General features: G+C 67.9%; 2 protein-coding genes across 9 annotated transcripts; one reads left to right on the forward strand and one right to left on the reverse strand.

Annotated features, from left to right (window-relative positions):
- Positions 1–998: 998 nt before the first annotated feature.
- On the forward strand, positions 999–10,168 carry KLHL21 (kelch like family member 21). The gene is made up of 4 exons (XM_084875798.1): positions 999–2,117; positions 4,450–4,855; positions 7,983–8,055; positions 8,401–10,168. The coding sequence occupies exons 1-4, from the start codon at positions 1,097–1,099 to the stop codon at positions 8,683–8,685; spliced, it is 1,785 nt and encodes a 594-aa protein (XP_084731924.1). The 5' UTR covers positions 999–1,096; the 3' UTR covers positions 8,686–10,168.
- Positions 10,169–11,413: 1,245 nt separating this feature from the next.
- On the reverse strand, positions 11,414–16,704 carry ZBTB48 (zinc finger and BTB domain containing 48). 8 transcript variants are annotated; one of them, XM_084875795.1, is made up of 11 exons: positions 16,561–16,704; positions 15,388–16,052; positions 14,697–14,880; positions 14,381–14,492; positions 13,842–13,934; positions 13,450–13,536; positions 13,123–13,277; positions 12,719–12,855; positions 12,473–12,633; positions 12,034–12,122; positions 11,414–11,963 (listed from the first exon to the last, which is right to left on the reverse strand). In XM_084875795.1, exons 2-11 carry the CDS (start codon positions 16,043–16,045, stop codon positions 11,642–11,644), a joined length of 1,998 nt encoding a protein of 665 aa, XP_084731921.1. In that variant the 5' UTR covers positions 16,046–16,052; positions 16,561–16,704; the 3' UTR covers positions 11,414–11,641. The 8 variants fall into 8 exon arrangements, with proteins under 8 accessions (XP_084731921.1, XP_084731918.1, XP_084731917.1 ...); XM_084875792.1 differs by having other exon boundaries at positions 14,697–14,884; positions 15,359–16,052; XM_084875791.1 differs by having other exon boundaries at positions 12,473–12,637; positions 13,123–13,240; positions 14,697–14,938; positions 15,359–16,052.
- Between the last annotated feature and the right edge of the window lie 121 nt (positions 16,705–16,825).

Below are 16,825 nucleotides of genomic sequence, written 5' to 3' on the forward strand. Positions count from 1 at the left end.
CTCTGCAAGCCGGGGCCGCCTCCTCTGCCGGTGGGAGCGCAGCCCGGCCGGTGCTGTGGCTGCTGGAACCCAAACAAGACAGATTCCTTTCTGACTGAGACAGGTTTCTCCCTCCGTCACCCACCAGCGACTGAAGCCACTGCAGGCCGCACTCCTGCTCTGTAAGCAGAGGGCTCCCCTCTGACCTTGAGCTGAGGGCCCTGTCCCCGGGCCCCCGTGTCCCCTTTTGGAACAGGAAAGCTGCTTTTTTTCCTCCGGAATGGTTTCCCAGTGCTTTATTTGTTTGGTATTTTGTTTGTTTGTTTGTTTAACTATTACCCTTAGGGCTCTCTCCTACCCTCCGTCCCCTGCCTGCCTTCCCCACGTCCACCGCCGGGGGAGGAGGCGGGGGGCCGGCGTCCAGGGTGTCCGAGCCCAGGGCAGGCCCGGCCCCTCCGGAGCCGCTCCGGAACCTGAGTCCGAATCGGAAACCGAAACCGCGCCGCGAGGCTGACGGCGGTCCCGGAGCCGGGAGTCAAGTTTGGAGCCGCGGCCGGAGCGCGCAGCGAGCCCCGCCAAGAGCCGCCTCCGGGCCGGAGGGCTGTCCCGCTCCGGCCCCGCCGTCCCGATCCCGCCGGCTGAGGTGCCCCGTGGCGGGGCAGCAGCGCCCTGAGGACTAACCGGCGGAATAAAGTTCCGAAGCTCCGGGCGCCGCGGCCCGGGCCGGGCGGGCGCAGCGGGCAGTCTGGCTCGGACGGGGCGCTGCGGTCCGGGCGCCGCGCTCCCCCCGCCCCGCCCCGCCCCGCCCCGCCCCGGGGTTTGCTCAGCGGCCGGGGGCGGGGGCAGCCGGAGGCCCATCCCGGCGCGCAGGGCCGCCCGGAGACAACACTGTCCGGGCGCGGGCGGCGCTGACTCAGCCGGGCGGGGGCGGGAGGGACCGGCCGGCTGGGCGGGGCGACGGGCCCCGAGGGGTTAAGTGGGCGGAGCCGGAGGCGCCCCGCCCCCGGGCCCGCCCCCCGGAGGCCGCGGAGCCGTATTTATAGTCGCCGCGCCGGCCGCGCCGCGTCTGTCCCGCCGGCCCGGCCCCGCGCCCGCGCCCGCGCCCCCAGCCCGCGCCATGGAGCGGCCGGCGCCCCTGGCCGTGCTGCCCTTCTCGGACCCGGCGCACGCGCTGAGCCTGCTGCGCGGCCTGAGCCAGCTGCGCGCCGAGCGCAAGTTCCTGGACGTGACGCTGGAGGCGGCGGGCGGGCGCGACTTCCCGGCGCACCGCGCCGTGCTGGCGGCCGCCAGCCCCTACTTCCGCGCCATGTTCGCCGGGCAGCTGCGCGAGAGCCGCGCCGAGCGGGTGCGCCTGCACGGGGTGCCGGCCGACACGCTGCAGCTGCTGCTGGACTTCAGCTACACCGGCCGCGTGGCCGTCAGCGGCGACAACGCCGAGCCGCTGCTGCGCGCCGCCGACCTGCTGCAGTTCCCGGCCGTGAAGGAGGCGTGCGGCGCCTTCCTGCAGCAGCAGCTCGACCTGGCCAACTGCCTGGACATGCAGGACTTCGCCGAGGCCTTCAGCTGCGCGGGGCTGGCGAGCGCGGCGCAGCGCTTCATCCTGCGCCACGTGGGCGAGCTGGGCGCCGAGCAGCTGGAGCGGCTGCCGCTGGCGCGCCTGCTGCGCTACCTGCGCGACGACGGGCTGTGCGTGCCCAAGGAGGAGGCGGCCTTCCAGCTGGCGCTGCGCTGGGTGCGCGCCGACCCGCCGCGCCGCGCCGCGCACTGGCCGCAGCTGCTGGAGGCCGTGCGCCTGCCCTTCGTGCGCCGCTTCTACCTGCTGGCGCACGTGGAGGCCGAGCCGCTGCTGGCGCGCTGCCCGCCCTGCCTGCGCCTCCTGCGCGAGGCGCGCGACTTCCAGGCGGCGCGCTACGACCGCCACGACCGCGGGCCCTGCCCCCGCATGCGCCCGCGCCCCTCCACCGGCCTCGCCGAGATCCTCGTGCTCGTGGGCGGCTGCGACCAGGACTGCGACGAGCTGGTCACCGTGGACTGCTACAACCCGCAGACCGGCCAGTGGCGCTACCTGGCCGAGTTCCCCGACCACCTGGGCGGCGGCTACAGCATCGTGGCGCTGGGCAACGACATCTACGTGACGGGTGAGTGGGCCGGCGGGGGGACTCAGCCGGCCGACCGCCCTTGCCCCTGGGGTCCCCGGGGCTGGCCTCCTGCGCCCCCCTGGGAGCGGGCCTGCCTCATCGGAAACCGGCAGAACCTGGACCGGGAAACCCGCAGAACCCGGACCGGGCACCGCGCCCAGCGGGCACTGCCCGTCCCCTCCAGCTGGACGGCGGTTCCTCCCAAGCCGGTCCTCGAACCCGGTCCTCTCCGCCTAAAAGAAGGGCCTCCCGTGTGAGCGGGACACACAGCTGCCGGGTGTGGGTGTCTCTCCGGGGAGCCCACAATTTTCCCCAGGAAGCGTCACTCCCCCCTTTGGGCTGGCAGAGACTGGGCCATTCACCCCGCACAATGGGTGCTTTCTTTCATCCCGAGGGAACCCAGCGACAGGCCGGCCGCCGCCCTGTGACACATCCTGCCCCTCCCGGGGCCTTCTCCCGCCCGGCCTCAGGGCCGCGGGGCTGGCATTCGGTCCCCCTGACCCGGCGCCCCTGGCCCGGCACCGGGGCTGAGCTGGTGTCACATGGTGTTTAGGCTGCGCGCTGCCCAGTGACTGTAAACAGAGTCACATGCCGGGAGGTTTTCTTGCAGGGACTTGGCTCAAACCCCAAAACACTGCCGAGTCATGCTGGGCGGGCCCGCCGGCTTCTCCCACATTCTTTATTGAGGATAAATCTTGGCGCAGACGGAGGCCACCTCCTCGCGTGCGGTGAGGAGGGGTGGTCTCGGCGAGGACTATATAAGGAAAGGAGCCGGCGGCTGGCGTGCACTGGGCTCGGGGAGGCTGTGGGCTGGGCCTGGCCGGGCGGGAGAAAGTCGCTCTGAGACGGCGGGGTCCCTGTGGGCTCGGAGCTGACCAGGGGGAAGCCTGTGGCCACAGCTTCCTGACCCGCAGCTCGGGGCCAGCCTCTGCGGCCAGCCCCCAGAACCGGCCCCTTTGCAGGCTGAGGCCGGCCCTGCGTTTGGGAGCCAGGCCCCCGCCCCCAAGCCTGGCCGGGAACTCCCTCCCAGAGCGGTCAGCTGGCCCTCACTGCACGCCCTGAGTCCCAGCTGAGCAGCTAATCCTCTGGCTGGACAGGTGGCAGTCCTCGGCAGCTGCCCGTCGGGAATTTCACGGGGCAGCGCCGCGGTTCTCCCCTAGAAGGAAGAAGGCCCGCCGCCGGCCGACTCCATTCCTCCCTTTGAAAAGCCCAGGGCCGCCAGCCGGATAGAATGTCCCGTCTGCGCTGCCCGTGGCGCCAGCCGGGGGGGGGGGGGGGGGGGGGGGGCAGGGAATGCAGCCCCCGGGTCCCGGGGTCCCCTCACCCCGGTGTCCCCCTCACCCCGGGGTCCGCCGAGGTCCTGGGTGGACTTGTTTACTTCGTGATTACAGTCAGTGCCGTTGGGCTTTGATGCTTGTTTTGTTTCCGCTCTTTCTGGAACTGTAGACGGAGGAGGATGTGTAAGCCGGGTGGGGGAAAGGAGTTTGACAGTTGTCTGCGTGGGAAAGTTTATTCTGGTCATTATTTATTAATCTTGTATTGGAAAGTGGATTCAACTGTAAAGCTGTCCTTTTTTTAAAACATATTTTATTGATTTTTTTTACTGAGAGGAAAGGGGAGAGAGAGAGAGAGAAACATGGGTGAGAGAGAAACATCAATCAGCTGCCTCCTGCACACCCCCCACTGGGGATGTGCCCACAACCAAGGTACATGCCCTTGACCGGAATGGAACCTGAGACCCTTCCGTCCGCAGGCCGATGCTCCATCCTCTGAGCCAAACCGGTCAGGGCTGTAAGCCTACCCCGGCCCCGCCCTGTGTTTGTACACCTCGATGAGTTTTTCCTAAGTCAGGAACTGGCGCTCGGACGGCCCCTCGGCATTTCGTTCCGGGTTGGGTTTCCGGCTTGCGGCCTGAAGTGGGGGTGGCCAGGCCGCCTAGACTTCGGGGAACAAGTCCCTGTGCAGCCCGCTCCGGGCCGTGTCCCCAGGAGAACCGACTCTGAGGCCGGATGCCCTGGTCCAGTGGAGGAGCTGGACCTGTAGGTGGGTCCAGACCCAGGTTGTTTACTTACAACGGTGGCCCCAGGGCCTTTGCTTGGCCACAGGGCTTGGCGGGGTGTGTGTGGCAGGAAGCCGGCACCTCGGGCAGTGAGCCTGGTCAGTCTGCATCGCCCCGGCCGGCCAGAAGCCCCAGGCCCAGGCGCAGGAGGCCATGTGTTGACATCAAAGTCCCGCGGAGGTGCCCTCTGGGGCGTCCGGGAAGGCGAGGGCGGGTGACTCACCCCGCGGGCGGGTGGGCGGGCGCTGACTGCTGCCCTGCGTGTCCTGGCAGGCGGGTCGGACGGCTCCCGGCTGTACGACTGCGTGTGGCGCTACAACTCGAGCGTGAACGAGTGGACGGAGGTGGCGCCCATGCTCAGGGCCCGCGAGTACCACAGCTCCTCGGTGCTGGACGGGCTGCTGTACGTGGTGGCGGCGGACAGCACGGAGCGCTACGACCACGCCAGCGACTCCTGGGAGGCGCTGCAGCCCATGACCTACCCCATGGACAACTGCTCCACCACGGCCTGCCGCGGCCGCCTCTACGCCATCGGCTCTCTGGCCGGCAAGGACACCATGGTGATGCAGTGCTACGACCCCGACACGGACGTCTGGTCGCTGGTGGACTGCGGCCCGCTGCCGCCCTGGTCCTTCGCCCCCAAGACGGTGACTCTGAACGGACTCATGTACTTCGTCAGGTGAGTCCCGGGGCCGGGCCCGTGCGAAGCGCCTCGTCCGGTTCTCGCCGCGAAGACCAGGCGGGCTGGGGGCCGGGCTGGTCCTTCTGACCTGCAGCCCCTGCTGACGGCGGTGTCTGGGCTGCTGGGCTTCCGTGGGGATGGGGTCCCGGGTGGAGCTGGGTCCTTCCGGGGAGCTTCGAGGCGCTAAATGGATGAAGCCCTTTGCCTGGACCTCCCCCTGGGGGCGCCCCGAAGGCCTTCGTTGGAAGCACCCTGTCCTGTGGAGAGGGATTCTGAACCTCAGACCAGGGGACACTGTGGACACTGGAGACCTGGGGGACCTTGTGGTCTTTTCTTTTTTCCTAAAAATATATTTTATTGATTTTTTACAGAGAGGAAGGGAGAGGGATAGAGAGCTAGAAACATCGACGAGAGAGAAACATCAATCAGCTGCCTCCTGCACATTCCCCACCGGGGATGTGCCCACAACCAAGGCACATGCCCTTGACCGGAATCAAACCCGGGACCTTCCAGTCCGCAGGCCGATGCTCTATCCACTGAGCCAAACCGGTTCTGGCGAACTTGTGGTCTTGACAGAACTTCCCTTTGCTCACTGAACGATGTCCGCCCCACTCAGGCAGGTGGGGCAGCGGCCAGGTGGCTGGACTGCCCCGCCCCCTTCTGTGGCCAGTGCTCTCCTGCCGGTTCTGGGTCTGTGTGTCCCCTCCTTGCCTGGCCTGGCACCGGGAGGGCCCAACGAATGCTGTTGTCAGGGCCCTGCGGCCGCTCCGGACCGGGCAGGGCCCGGTGCTGACCGGCTGCTGCTGCGGGGCTGAGGGCAGCAGAAGCACTCGCTGGCCTGGACCTGCTGGGCGCTGTGTTGCCTGCTTCCTGGAGGTTGGCATGGTTGGCCCATCAGGTGGGCCCCTTGGTCATCCGGTGTCACAGATGGCGGAAAGGCCTGCGGGCAGGGGCCTTACTGCCACGGTCTTCCCGTGGCCGGACAAGGTGCGAAACGAGGGAGCCAGGTCCCTGTGGAGCCACCGCAGCGTGGCAGCACCCACAGGCCTCGGTGACTAGTCACAGCCACGTGCCACCGCCGCAGGCAGGTGGGCGCCCCGGGGCCAGCACCCTGCCCGCTGCGCACAGCTGTGTGCTGTGTCCCCGCCGCCCCCCTCCCTGGCCCTGCGCACACGGACCAGGAGGGAGGGGACCGAATGAACAGCATGCCCTTTGGGAGCCTCAGAAGCTCCCCCATCCACCCCCAAGCCTCGAGCCATCTGAGCTGCCCCCCTCGCCCCCGGGCTTTCTGGTGAGCACACCCAGGCAGGGGCCTTGCTTGCACGCGGCCCAGGGACCGTGCATCTCCGTGGCCGGAGCCTGGGGGCTGCTCCGAGAAAGCCCTGGAACCTGCCGCCCCGCGTCCCCTGTCAGTCACCGTCTGACCCTTCCCCCGCTCTCCCTCCGGGAGCCGGTGTCCTCCGAGGGGCGGGGAGACTATAAATACCTCGGAGCAGAGCCAGCCTCCGCGGCTGGTGCCTTTGAGAGTGTCCTCCGCCCCTGGGCCCGGGCAGGTGCGCCAAGGCCACCTCGTCGGCGCTCTCCTCCTCCGTCTCCATCACTGTCGTTCCCCAGCTGCCCCACGTGGGGCCTCCGCATTGTTGGCCTTCGTGAGGGCTTACCTAAGCGTGGGGGGCTAGGGGAGGGGGGCCCAGCTCTGGCCCCCCCCCCCAGCCGGGCTGGGACGGTGAGTGGTCGGGAAAGGCAGCGGTTGTCCTGGGCTCCGGCCGTGACCCACCACGTGCAGCAGCGCCCGCTCCGATGTGCTTGAATGTCTGTCGCAGAGCGGCCCTGTGGTGCCCTTGGGGGCCTTGCGAGCCACGCGCCCTGCTCGCAGCGCCACCCGCGGGGCAGCTCTTGAGGGTGTCAGGGAGGCTGCGGCTGGTCGGGGCCGCATCCCACGCCTGCTCCCGTCCTGGCTGTGAGCAGGGCCCCCCAGTCACCCCCCTGGCGAGTCACCTCGGCCCCCATTTAAGCGGCTCCTTGGCTGGAGGCCCGGCGGAGCAAGGGGCTGGCAGCACTGCCCACCTGGCCCCGCTTCTGCTCGGGGCGGACCTGCTGGTTCCGGGGTTAATCACCGTGGTGTGTGCGGGCCACAGAGGAGGAAGTAACTTGAGGGGGGAAATCAAAGCTATTTTGTTTGTTTCTAAGTATGTTTCTATTCATTTCAGAGGGAGGAAGGGAGAGGGGGACAGAAACCTAGACATCTATAGGCTGCCTCCTGCACACCCTCTATGGGGATCAAGCCGGCAACCCAGGAATGTGCCCTGACTGGTGCCTGGGTCAGTGCTCAACCACTGCACCACACCGGCCCGGCCAGAGTACCGTGTCATGGCGTGGAAAGTGTGGACTGGCAGATTTCTGCAGCCCGTGAGTGAGCGTGATTGGGGCCGGCCGGCCGCTCTGTTACAGGGGCCGTGGCCGCTGGTGCCGGGCCTGAAATTCTCCGTCTGGCCCGCCGGCCGCCGCCTTGTCTGTGATCGCTCTATTCTGGGGAGTCTCCGCTTTCCAAGGCCGTGCCTGGGCCTTTAGTACAGGGGTCAGGCGTGTGTCAATCAGGGTGGCCCCAAAGGGAAGGGCGGCTCGGGGGCACCTCCTGTCCAGTAGCCATGGTTACCCAGCTGTGCTGAGGACGCACAGTGGGCGGGGTGCGATGGGGCTGGCAGCGCAGTGAGGCCGAGGATCGGTCCGGGCCACGTGGGGGTGCGTGAGCGGGTGGTCGGCCACGGAAGGCTGGCCTGAGAGGTGGCACAAGCCCACGTCAGAAAGATGAGGAGGAGGAGGAGGACGATGAATTGGGTGGGAAGAACCCCGATAAGTTAAAGATCTAAAGGCAGGGTGGCTGCAGCGAGGGGAGGCCATGGGTTGGTGCGGGGCTGGTGGTAGGGAAGGGTTAGGAACCTGAGGGTGTGATCTTCCGGTTCAGGGAGAAAGGCTGAGTGCAGGCACCTCGGAACCCGGGCCAGAGGTGGGGGTGGGGCCTGGAAGCAGGGCTGCCAGATTGCACCAAAGAAGCCCCCAAAGGCGAGGGGCTTGGAGGAGCCTCCTCTCCAGTCCCTGCCACCTACTCCCCTCCCCTCCACAGGGACGACTCGGCCGAGGTGGACGTGTATAACCCCGGGAAGAACGAGTGGGACAAGATCCCGTCTATGAATCAGGTGAGTCTGCCTGCGTGGGAAGCACAGGGCGCAAGTCTCGGGTCGTCCCAGAGGCTCGGCGCCCCCTCTGTCAGGCGGGGAGACCGGCCGCACCTGCCGAAGAGGCCGGTGCTGCTCCCAGGAGGCTTGCGCCTCTGCAGCGCCCTGAGCACGGCCAGGACTGCGCGGAGCCCCTTTCCGGGGTGGGGGGTGGGAAAGGTGCTGGCGGGTCCCGGCTCCCGGCGTCGCTTCCCGAAGCATCGAGGCCACCCCTCCTCGGGGTCCCAGGCGCCTCCTCCAGGAAGGGGCCGCGGGGGCTGTGCCAGGCCGGGCGCCGGCCCCCCTCACCGCTGCCCTCGCCCGCAGGTGCACGTGGGAGGCAGCCTGGCCGTCCTCGGCGGGAAGCTGTACGTCTCGGGCGGCTACGACAACACGTTTGAACTCTCGGACGTGGTGGAAGCCTACGACCCCGAGACGCGGGCCTGGAGCGTGGTGGGCCGGCTCCCGGAGCCCACCTTCTGGCACGGCAGCGTCAGCATCTTCCGCCAGTTCATGCCGCAGACGCCCTTGGGCGGGCGCGGCTTCGAGCTGGACGGCAGCGCCGGCGACGTGGACGTGGGCCGGCCTGAGCGCCCCCGCGAGCTGCACTAGCCCCGGCCGGCCCGGGGAGGGCCGCGATGCAGGTACCCAGCGCCTCCGAGCCTGAGGACAGGCTGGGCTCACCAGGTGGGACCTTCTGCATCCAGACCCCGAGTCACAGCTGCGGGGTCAACGCCGTCGTGAACGGCCCTCCCTCGGCCCAGGAAGGACTGCCTCCTCAGGCCACCACCCCTGCCCCCCGCCTCCCCACTGCCACCCCCTCACACCCAACTCCGGGGAGGAGAGCCACTCGGGATGAGTGAAGGGGTCAGGACGCATTGGGGATCAGGCAGGCGATGGCTGTTCCCCGGATGAAGGGGGTTGCGCACAGAAACACTCCACAGGGCCAGGCCTCCGGCAGCTGAGCTCGGACCCAGGGGCGCAGGGCAGTGGGACATGTGGCCGTGGAGGAGCCCAGAGGGCCTGCTGAGTGTGCCATGCACCTGGGCTGAGCCTGATGGTGGTGTCCCTGACCACCCACCCCACCAGCTGGCATGTCCGCCCTCCGCCCTCCACCCTGGCTCCGAGGCCTCCACGTTCGGACCCAGTGCAGTGGGGAGAAGCCTGCAGGGGCCAAGGTCGGGCTCCCCCGGGAGCTGGCTTGACGCCCTCGCCTGTGGCCAGGAGCCCTGTCTCGGAGCAGCCCGGGCAGCGTGGCCTCGGGTTGGTTGCACGGTTTGAAAGGCAGTTTGGGCTGAAGAGGCGGCGGGAGCAGGGCTAGTAGTTACCTGTGATCTGTTGCAGGCCTCTGCGGGGGGTGGGGGACCCAGGAGGTGGGCGCCCAGGGCTCAGGGCATGTTTCTCCGGGGTAGAGCATTTCCGTGGATTGGGTGGGCTTGTCCCTGGGCCCCGGTGTAGCTCTGCTGGAGTTGGTCTCCCGTCCAGTGAGAAAGAATGTACGTTCTCACCAGGAGAAGGGGGCGGCACCTCACAGATGCCACCGAAGACCTCGCGTGGCCAGTGGCCCCGGCTTTGGGAGGAAGCCTGTGGCCTCCAGGGCTGCTGGGCGGGCCCTGCTGCGTGTGGTCATCGCCGAGGGTTAGAGCTTGTGTCCAGACACCTGCTGGGCCACAGCTCACCGCCTTCCCACAGAGGGCGGGCATATAGGGGTCGGGATCAGAATGAGCCTTCAGACGTGTGCCCTGCCCTGGGGTCTCCCTGCCCTGGGGTTCAGACTGGGAAGCCCCCACCACTTGCAGATGAATGTACTGACTTGGGGACAGAGGGCTGGACCAGCTCGGGGTGGGACTGTATGTGGGGCACACCCTTTTATCAGTCTCCGAGACGAATTAAGTTATGAGCTCGGGATGGCATTTAATGCTGACCCAGCGTATTCTGTATTTATGACTAGCCACCCTCCCCCTGGCACCCAGGCCGGCCCCGAGGGCGGGGGTGTGCGTATTTATTGTCTGTTCTGGAGGCAGATGTCCCATCCAGAATGCTGTAAGGTTTTAGGGCGCCTTCGATACTTTTTGAAATAAAAATGTTTCCTATACACTTGGAGTCATTCCTTTTCTCTGCTGGCATCTTGGGCCGGAGGCCAGGTGTGAGGCGTCCAGTGCTGGGCAGGGGCAGTGTGCCATGCCAGGGCGGGAAGGGCCAGGGGCAAGGCCCTTCCGCATCTTGATTGACAAGGTGTGAAGTGGGGGGGAGGCCTGCTGGAGTGTCCAGGCCCCGCCTGCTGCTGCTGGCCGCCCTCCTGCTTGTGGGCGGTCCTCGCCCCGCCCCCCGTCCAGCCTGATGCTCTGCAGTGGGTGAACCTGGACCGGGGTGGGGTGCCCGGGGAGGACGGAATCCTGGGGCCCAGAAGCTCAGGAGCATCACCTGCTGGAAAGCAGGCCCTTCTGAGCCCAAGGGAAAGGCGGTGCCTGCGCCGGGAAGGGCATTTTGAGGCCAGTTTGCCTTTTCCGCACTTTCGAGCAGCTCACGATTGGGTGTCAGTCATTGCACTTGAGCTCACTACCTGAGCTCCCATGGCCAAGGAGGGGAAGGTGGGGAGGGGGTTCCCCACCAGGAGGCCTCAGCATGCTGCCGGCTGTTCCAGGAACCCTCCAGGGGCTTCCGGCTCATGGGGTCATGATCAGTTTGGGGGAGGGGGGTATCCCGACCACTGTTACCACCTGCAAACAGCAGCACTGCCCGGGGCAGCTGGAGGCGCACAGGCTGACGCCTCCCCGGGGTGGGGGCTGCAGCAGAGGCGACACTGACTTCGGGGCTGGCACAGAGCGTCTCCCCAGTGCCAGGCTGAGGGAGCCGTCCTGAGAGCAGCCCCAGGGAAGGCCTGGGGGTTGCTATCTAGCAGTGATAGCAAAACGGGGGCTCTCACTTACCCCCTCTATGAAGCATGTGCTGCTGCTAGTTCCATAAAAGACCACGTGAAGCGGGTAGGAACTAGCCCGGGTCAGCGCTGATGCCTCCTGCACCGTGCCGAGCAGCACCCGCTCGTCCCCGGGTCACAGGGCAGCGACCTCTCACCTGGGCGGGCCTGTCTGCGCCCAGGCCTCCTGACACCTGACCAGCCTCGGGCCCTTCCCTCTGGGCGGTGTGCGGCCAGCGGGGTCCAGAGAGCTCGGCCACGAGCCGGCCTGCTCAGGCCCATTATGCTCGGCCGCACACTCCCTGGGCGGAGTCTGGAACCAGTGAGGCCATGGGGGCAGGGGGACAACGGGCTGACCCCAGGGCTCAGGGAAGTCAGCTTGTTCCTGTGGATCTGCCCTCTCCCCACGCTACAAACACGAGGGGCGGGAGACGGGTGACTGTCCTGGGCCAGAGGCGTGGCCCCCAAATTGCCCGCCTGGGTGTCCTGCTGAGGTCTGAGCAGCTGGGAAGGGCTGGCTCAGGTGCAGAGGCTCAGCCTGCGGTCTGCTCGGGGGGCTGGGAAAGCGCGGCCTGGCGGGACGGGGACAGACGCCGGGACGGGGACAGACGGCGGACGGCGGAGGGGCTGAGCGAGTGCGGAGCACGTGGTTTATTGGAGGGGGCCAGGGCCGGGGCCGGGGCTACGAGTCACAGTCCTCGGGGATGGCCGCGGTGATGAGCAGCGAGGGCTCCATGACGCCCGGGAAGCCCTCCTCGGCGCACAGTCTCTGGGCGGGGAGCGGGGGCGCCAGGCCGCCCTGGGCCAGCGACTCCACGATGACCTCGGCCGAGCCCACCTCCAGCTCGGCGGGCGGCTGCAGCGCGACCACCACCACCTTCTCGTCCTCGATGACCAGGTTCCGCAGCTTGCGCTGCCGCGGGCTGTAGTTCTTGACGCGCTCGTGGATCTCCATGTGCCGCCGCAGGTGGGCCTGGGGGGAGCAGGGCTCAGGCTGGGCCGGGGGCCCGGGGGGCGGGGGGGGGGGGGGGGGACAGGCCTACCTGCCGCGTGAACTTGTAGCCGCACTTGGTGCACTCGAACTTGCGCACGCCCTTGTGCCTCCGCACGTGCACGCGCAGCTGCTCCACGGCTGTGAGGGAGGCCACGGGGGTTAGAGGGCGGGAACGGGGACCTGGCAGGGCCTGCTGAGCTGGAGTCCCCGGGTTCTAACGCTGCTCGGGGCCCTGCCACCTACAGCGCCTCCGGTCACTACTGCATGGGACCGGAGCTGCCACCGCCCCCCTCTTCCCGTTTGAGAGACGAGGACTAAACACGAGAGCCCCTGCCGTTATCACTGCTGGGTGGCACCCCCGACCGCAATGGGGACTGGGAGGTCCCCGCCAAGAGGCCATGGCTGCCCGGCCTCTCCCAGCGGGGTCCCGCTCCGGTGGGCAGCAGTCCTGGCTCCCCGGCCAGGACTCGGGGCAGCGGGGCGGGTACCTTTGAAGGTCTTGCCGCAGATCTGGCAGAAGTGGGGGCGGCCCTCCTGGTGGCGGCTGGCCACGTGCCGCAGCAGCGGCCCCTTCTCGGTGAAGCGCTGCTCGCAGAACTCGCAGCCGAAGGGCCGCTCGCCGGTGTGCGTGCGGTTGTGCTTGTCCAGGCTGGCTGTGGGAGCGGCGCGTCAGCGCGGGGCGGCCGGGGCGCTCCCCGCGGGGACGGGGAGGGGGTGCGGGGAGGCCCGCTCACCTTGGGTGCGGAAGGTCTTGCCGCAGAGGTGGCACTGGAAGGGCTTCTCGCCCGTGTGCGTGCGCAGGTGCGTGTTGAGGTTGGCCTTCTGGGTGAAGGCGTGGCTGCAGAACTCGCAGACGTAGGGCCGCTCGTTCCTGTCCGGTGGGGGACACGGACGGGCCATCACCCAGGGAAGGGGCCCCTTCACTCCGCTGCAGCCGAGGGCCCGGGCCCGGGCCGAGGCACCAGCGAGGAGGGCTTGGGCAGTGCCAGCACGGGGACCCCACCTCCTGCCCAGGGAGGTACCGAGCCTTCTCAGCCTGGAACCCCTCCCCCTCTGCCTGGGAAACCTGCTCGGCCCTCTGATGCCCCTGCAGGCACCACTCGGGGTGGAGGGCACTCTGCCTTCCGGGCAGCCCCACCTGTGCTTGGCTTTGGTGTGCATCTGCAGGCCGTTGCGGCTCGAGGCCCGGTGCCCACACTCCTCGCACACAAACAGCTTCTCTCCGCGGTGCTTGAAAGCCTCGTGCAGCTGCAGTTCTGTCCGGGACAGGAAGCACTTGGCACAGGTGGGGCACTGCAGGGCCGAAGGCGCCGGACACGGAGCAGGGTGAGGGCAGGGCGGGGCTGCCCAGGAGCCCGCACCCCCTGGACACCCCGCATGGCAGATACCGCACAGCCACCCCCGGGGCAGCTCCAGGCCCAGCGTCTGAGCACGCTGCCCAGCCCCCGCCCCGCCGGGCACTCACAGCGTGGGGCTTGGGCGCTCCGTGCAGCCTGATCATGTGGCTCTGCAAGTCCTTCTTCTGCATGAACTGCTGGGAGCAGGAGGAGCACTGCAAGACAGGCGCGGGCACCTGAGTCAGCCGCACCCACCCGGGCACCAGAGGGCAGGGCACCCGCCCCGGCCACCCTGGGTGGTGGGGGGACAGAGACCTGGGTGACGCCCACGCCGGGAAGGCGCCCCATGCCATACCCGCAGGAGCTGAGCCTGCCCTCTACGGCAAGAAACAAGGGCCAAAAAGGACCAGTGGCCCAGCCTGAGGTGTGGGGCACCGGATGGGCAGGGGAGGCGGGGCTCCCTGAAGCTGCCAGGGGGAGGTACCCAGTGGGAGGGTCCTGGGGACAGGCCGAGCCTGACCTTGTAGGGCATCTCCCCCGTGTGGGACACCATGTGCACCCGCAGCTCCATCCTCCGGCGGAAGGTCTCCTGGCACACGGAGCACGTGAAGACCTGGCAGTGTGAGGGGCAAGCATGGCGGCATCAGCGGGCGCCTCTGCCAGCGACGGTGGCCTCTGCCCTCTGCTGGGAGGAGCCTGCCCGAGGAGGGGCCACTAGGGTGGAGAGGGAACATGCAACCTGCCTGCCTGAGCCTGACTGTCCAAACCCCCCACCAGGCCCCTCAGACCCGGCAGGCGGGGGGCAGGGGCCTAGCGGCCTTGCCGGCAGCCCCCACCATGGTACCCCTTCTCCAAAGCCCAGGGGCCTGGCAGGCAAACCCCAAATGCCTCCTGGGCTGTCCCTTCCACTCCGGGACCTGTGTTCCCACCTGGAACACCAGGCAGCCACCTGACAGCATCCAGGAACCCTGCGGCTCTCCAAGTGTGCGGGCCCCTCCCGAGGGCGGAGGCTGCTCGCCCGGCCCACGCACCGGGCAGCACGCACCGGGCAGCACGCACCTGCTCCGAGCGATTCATACAATTCCGGGCTTCGTGCTCCAGGAGGTTCTCCTTCCGGAAGTAGCACTTCCCACATTTGGGGCACTCGAAGGGCTTCTCCCCAGTGTGTTTCCTGCCAGAAGCCACAGGGGGCGAGGGGCTGAGCCACTTCCCGCCTCACCTCGCCCAGGGCCCCCTCTGGCTCTCACCACCCGGTTTTCACTCCCTTATTACGCGGGTCTTCTCCCCCTTCATGGCCCAGAAGCAGGGAGCACAGGCCCTGCCCCGACGTGGGACTGGCAGGCAGGAAAAGCAAACAGAAGCACGGAGCGTTTACCTGTTGTGGACTTTCAGGTAGTATTTGCTGAGGAACTTTTTGTGACAGGTGGGGCACTCGACCGGCACCGCTGTCCCTTTCCTGTTGGCGGGGGGCTCGGCCGCCAGGGCACCTGCGCTCAGGGCTGGCTCGGCAGGGCAGGGCTTTCTGAGCGCGTTGGACTTCCTCCTGGTCAGCACGGCCTCTGTCTCAGAAACACAGTCGCCATTCCCGTCATCCTCAACTTGAACCACCACTTCCCACTAAAGAGGCAGGAGGAGGAGGCGTGTCACCCAGCTCATCAGCAGGGCCCCTGGGGTGGATGCAGCCAGCTCCATCCCAAGGCCCCCCGAGGCCGTCCGCAGACCAGCCCCCAGGCCTGCGGCCGTTCCCATCAGAATCTTGCCCTGAGGCAGGGGCGCCATCGTGGGGAACGGGAAGAAGCTGGACTTCACTGCCCTGGGGAGAGGCCTGTGGCCCTGATGCTGCCCACGCCACGCCGAGAAGCTGGCAACCACGGGCAGCGGAGGCTGCAGGGCAAAGCCAGCTTCCCGTGTCTCGCAAAAGCCTGTTTTAAGCCCACACAACAGGGATTCTACCTTGGGGCCCAGCTTATGCCAGAAAAGTGCCAATCTCTCCCCCTACGCCCCCTTCCCCCATCTCCAGCACCCTGCCTTCGGTACCTCGTTACTCCCGCCCTGCAGCTGGGCACCTTGAGCCTCCAAGGGCCTCGGGGGCGCTTTGCAATCCTCGGGCTCCTTGTCCTCCGGGGGACACAGCTTGAGGGCCTGCTGGAGCTTCCCGCGCAGGGACGGGCTCTCGGTCAGAGCAGGCAGCCCAAGCTGCGGCCTCGGAGGGCTGGTGCTGCCGCCGGGCTCCTGGTCCCCGGGGACGTGACCCGCAGCCCTGGAAGCTCCCTCTTCCTCCATTTCTGCCAGCTCCTTGGGGTGGCTGCTCACATCCCGGGGGGCCGGTTTCTCCAGCCCCCCCTGGCCACCCGGTGCCGGTCCCGCCGAGGGCGCGGGGTGGAAGCTCTGGCACAGTTCCACAGCCTCCGGCACACACAGCTCCCTGGCTGCCAGGAGCACCTGGTCCCGGTTCCCTGACGTGAGGGCGAGGTGGCCCGTGTAGAAAAAGTCCAGCAAGAGGCCAAAAATCTCCGCGAAGCCGGCCGGGAGGACGACGCTGCCCCCGGAGCCAACCCCATAGAGGCCCTCGAAGAAGTGGCTGCAGCAGGCGAGGACGCTCCAGTGGGCCTTGAACACCAGGTCGCCCACGGCCAGGGTGGCGTCGCAGTACTGGCCCTTCTCCCGCTGCCTGTTGAGCTCCTGCAGGACCCTCACGCTGTGCTGGATGAAGGAGCCATCCATGATCTGTCTGGAGGGGAGGAGGCAGGAGTGACACCCTGGCCAGCACAAGCCGGGGGTAAAAGAGAAAGCCCGTGCATTTGCGAAGTGGGAGAGGGGAGGTGGCTTCTACTCAGTCACATTTAGCACCACGAGAGTCAGATGGGAACTAGAGTGTGCATGCAGAGGCGGGAACAGACTGAAAGCTTCTCTGGGGCTTCCCCGGTGAGCAGCCCATATTAGGGTTGACCAGAGAATGGGTAGCGGGGCGCAAGGGGACTAGGTGAGGGGACGAGGTATGGCTTGGCGGGACACAGGGGAGGGTCAAGGGGCGCTGCTGGAAGGAATTGAAGTGTGAGGAAAGGAGCAGCGGATCGGCACGCACTGATCGGCCTGGCGCAGCGAGAGGACCCGTAGCAGCGGAGGGCGGCGGCTGCACACGGGTGAGCGAAGCCCACGCCGCTCCCGTGGCTCCCGAGCGGCCGGACGTAAGGCGGCCGCAGCCCTTCCCTCTCTCGCCCGCGCCCCGCCCTTCTCACCCGGGCCGGTCCTCCCTGCGCCGGCCCCACCGACTCCAGACGCGTCCACGCCACAGCCCCACCCGCCAACTGCCCGGGGCCGTGTGTGCCCAGCCCACACTACGGAGCGGAGACGCCGCCGTCGCCCACGCCGGACGTGACGTCATGGCGCGCCCGCAGGGGTGGAACACCTGAAAGGCGCAGGGTTTAGCGCTGGCATTTGGGGGCGGGGCCACGAAGAAGGCGACCAATGAGATGAGAAAGGGAAATGGGGGCGGAGCCAGGC

This window comes from Pipistrellus hanaki, assembly GCF_964339955.1.
Source record: "Pipistrellus hanaki genome assembly, chromosome: 2".
Classification (NCBI taxonomy): domain Eukaryota; kingdom Metazoa; phylum Chordata; class Mammalia; order Chiroptera; family Vespertilionidae; genus Pipistrellus; species Pipistrellus hanaki.